The sequence below is a fragment of the Nicotiana sylvestris genome, chromosome 2 (assembly GCF_000393655.2).
Source record: "Nicotiana sylvestris chromosome 2, ASM39365v2, whole genome shotgun sequence".
NCBI lineage: Eukaryota > Viridiplantae > Streptophyta > Magnoliopsida > Solanales > Solanaceae > Nicotiana > Nicotiana sylvestris.
The window spans coordinates 56148026-56151166 of NC_091058.1; the positions used below are offsets into that span (position 1 = coordinate 56148026).

The 3141-nt window shown below is 32.8% G+C and overlaps 1 protein-coding gene across 1 annotated transcript; it reads right to left on the reverse strand.

Annotated features, from left to right (window-relative positions):
• Nucleotides 1-462: 462 nt before the first annotated feature.
• Nucleotides 463-1380, reverse strand: LOC138884936 (uncharacterized). Its single transcript, XM_070165810.1, has 2 exons — nt 1084-1380; nt 463-855 (listed from the first exon to the last, which is right to left on the reverse strand). Exons 1-2 carry the CDS (start codon nt 1378-1380, stop codon nt 463-465), a joined length of 690 nt encoding a protein of 229 aa, XP_070021911.1.
• Between the last annotated feature and the right edge of the window lie 1761 nt (nt 1381-3141).

A 3141-nucleotide genomic window follows, 5' to 3' on the forward strand; every position in this document is an offset into this window, starting at 1 on the left:
TTAAAAAGTACTTTTTTTGGTAAGTAAAGATTTTATTTACCAGTGTCAATATGTACAAAACAAAGCAAACTGAGCCTAGACATACCCTAGGCTCATAACGTCTCTAGCTACTCAACTTCTATACTTTTATGGATAAAAATTTAATGTTTCAAGCTTTGTTACTATTCTATTCTTCATCAGCCCTCTACTTGTCACCTCTTGAATAATATGCCTAACTAACACTTCATTCGGTTGTTGTTGCCCTTGAAAGACTCGCATGTTCCTTTCCCTCCATATATGATATACCACACAAGCCAATGTTACTTTATACAATTGCGCATCTATATTTCTGCCCTTTGCATTTCCTTTTGCCCATTCAATTTCCTTTTGCCGGTCTAAGGCAGTTCTCAAAATGCCTTGCCATTTCAGAACCTTTTTCCCAAACCTCTTTAGATACCACACAGCTAAAGAGCAAATGATCCATTATCTCATTTCTTCATTGCACATAGGACAGCTCAAAACATCAGTTATCCCCCAGTTGTTCAATCTGTCTATTGTGAGCAGCCGTCTCTGTATCGCCAAGTTTAGCACAAATATCCATTTTGGAGCTCCTGCATTATTGCAAGTTAATCTTCTCCAAGTCACTTTCTGGAATTCTCCTCTCATGGTATTGTATAATTTTTTAACCGATAGGGACTTCCATCCAGACACTTCATTCATAGTGTATCCCATTTCTTCTAAGTACTTCTTAGCCTTGATAATCTTTTGAACTATCCAAGATGCATTCTTAGGATTAGTTTCCCATATTGTTTGTCTCTTCCCATAGTACATATGTATCCATTGCACCCAAAGCTTGTCCTTCTTCTTGCAGAGATTCTATAATAATTTGCAGATTACAGCCTTATTCCATGTTGAAATTTCCAGCACATTGCATCCTCCAGCAGTTTTTGGCATACACACTCTCTCTCGTGCTAGAAGAGTCTTTCTTGATGTTTCCACTCCCCCTGTCCATAAAAAAGTTCTGCACACAGCTTCTATCTTCTTTATCAACTTTTTAGGCAGCACAAATATCTGAGACCAATATATTTGAATGGAGAATAGTACCGTTTTGATTAGTTGCAACCTTCCAGCATATGATAGATATCTTGATGTCCAGGAGGTTATTCGACCAAGGATTTTATCTACCAATGGTTGGCATTGAGACATTGATATCCTCTTGGTGCTAAGTGGTATACCCAGGTACTTGAAAGGTAACTCTCCTTTGGAAAAGCCCACAGCTTGTAGGATCTCCAGTTGAACTTCATGCGGAACACCTCCAAAGTATATGGAACTCTTAGCAACATTTGCTTTAAGCCCAGATGCTCTAGAGAATTCCTTGAAACATTCATACATCATTTGCATTAGTTAAAAATTAAAGTACCTTTAAAATAAAATAAAAATATTTTTAGCCTTGAAAAAGCTTCGCCAAACAAGCCATTAGTTAATATATGTATATATGTATATATATATATAAAGCAATCCAACGGTTTAAATTGAGCAGAGTTAAAATGAAGTAGTTGTTGCTAAACCAATTGGACAGCACTTTAGTTAACCCATCTAGAATATAATCCGACCCCATTTGACACCTGTATCTACTCTATTCTAACAACTGTTAATTAAATATACTAAACTTATATTTGCTCTTAATTTCTTAGAAACTTTGCATATAACACCCTTGATTTATGTCATGCAAGGCCACTGGACATGAGGACGTGACCCGGATTTTGTCGTCAAGTGGTTAGATTTCTATTTAACCAAAAATGGAAGATAACGGAAAAACGAATTGACATACAATAATGTGTGTTTGGACTCAAAATACACAAATAAGTGTATTAAAAAAATGACATTTCTATATATAACATGCAACAACAACACGTTATATATTAACAGTAACGTCTGACGTTAAGTATAGCGTGTTGTTGTTACACGCTATATGTGTCAGATGATTTGACTTCTCATATAGCGTGTTCAAATTAAACGCTATATATAGCGTTTTCAAATCATACGCTATATATAGCGTTTAATTTGAACTTGTCTTCTTCCTCGATAGAACCCTCCCCCATTTATTTACAAACGTTGGTCCTCCCACCCCCAACTGCTCGACAATCTTTTTAAAAAAATGTGGGCCCCTCTCGTCACACAAAAGGTCAGGAACGTAGGTCCTCCATCATAGTAGAGCATTCTGGACTCGTGATTTATCTCCTTCGTCTTCAAATTTTCACGCAAGACACACACAACATCGAGGTATTTCGATTTATTTTATGTCCAAACTTGTATAATAATGTATATCACTGCCTATTGAATGTGTTTCCATGTCTTTTTGTGTTGTATTTGCAAAATTAGTATGTTATATTTATCCGGACTTAGATATTAGTGTAAAATTTAGATTTAATTTTTTATGTTAATATAAGTATTTAGATATTAGTATTTCTATGTCATTATGTGTTTTTTATTTGCAAAACTAGTATTGTTGTAGCTATTTTTTTTAATGTTATGTGATTAAAATATATATGTTGTTTATATTTAGTTTATTTATTAGCGTAGTAAAATGTAGAAACTTTTAGCGTAGTAAAATGTATAGTATTTTAGCATAGAATCCTTGTAATTTATGTAATTTTAGAATGGTAGGTGAAAATATATACTTTGTACAAATTTAGAATTTAAATTATAAAACAAACACACAAAATAATCGAAAAATTAAATTTGAAATACATAAATATTGACGATAGTTTGGTGCTGCTGGGCCTTAAATATCGAGCCTGGAACCCCATTGTTACATATACTTTGTACAATTAAATTTCGAAAAAATTTAGAATTTAAATTATAAAATAAACACACACAAAATTATTAAAAATTTGAAATTGACACACATAAATATTCATGAAAATTTGGTGCTACTGGGCCTAAAATATCGAGTCTGGACCCAAATTGTTACATATACTTTGTACAATTTAATAATTAAAAATTTAGAATTTAAATTATAAAACAAACACACACAAAATTATCAAAAAATTGAATTTGACACACATAAATATTCATGTAAATTTGGTGCTACTGGGCCTAAAATATCGAGTCTGGACCCAAATTGTTACATATACTTTGTACAATTTAATAATTAAAAAT

Coding starts and splice junctions, on each gene's coding strand:
- LOC138884936 (XM_070165810.1), bottom strand. CDS start 1,380: ATGCAAATGATGTATGAATGTTTCAAGGAATTCTCTAGAGCATCTGGG. Junction 856..1,083: donor GGTTGCAACTAATCAAAACG/GTACTATTCTCC, acceptor AAATTATTATAG/AATCTCTGCAAGAAGAAGGA.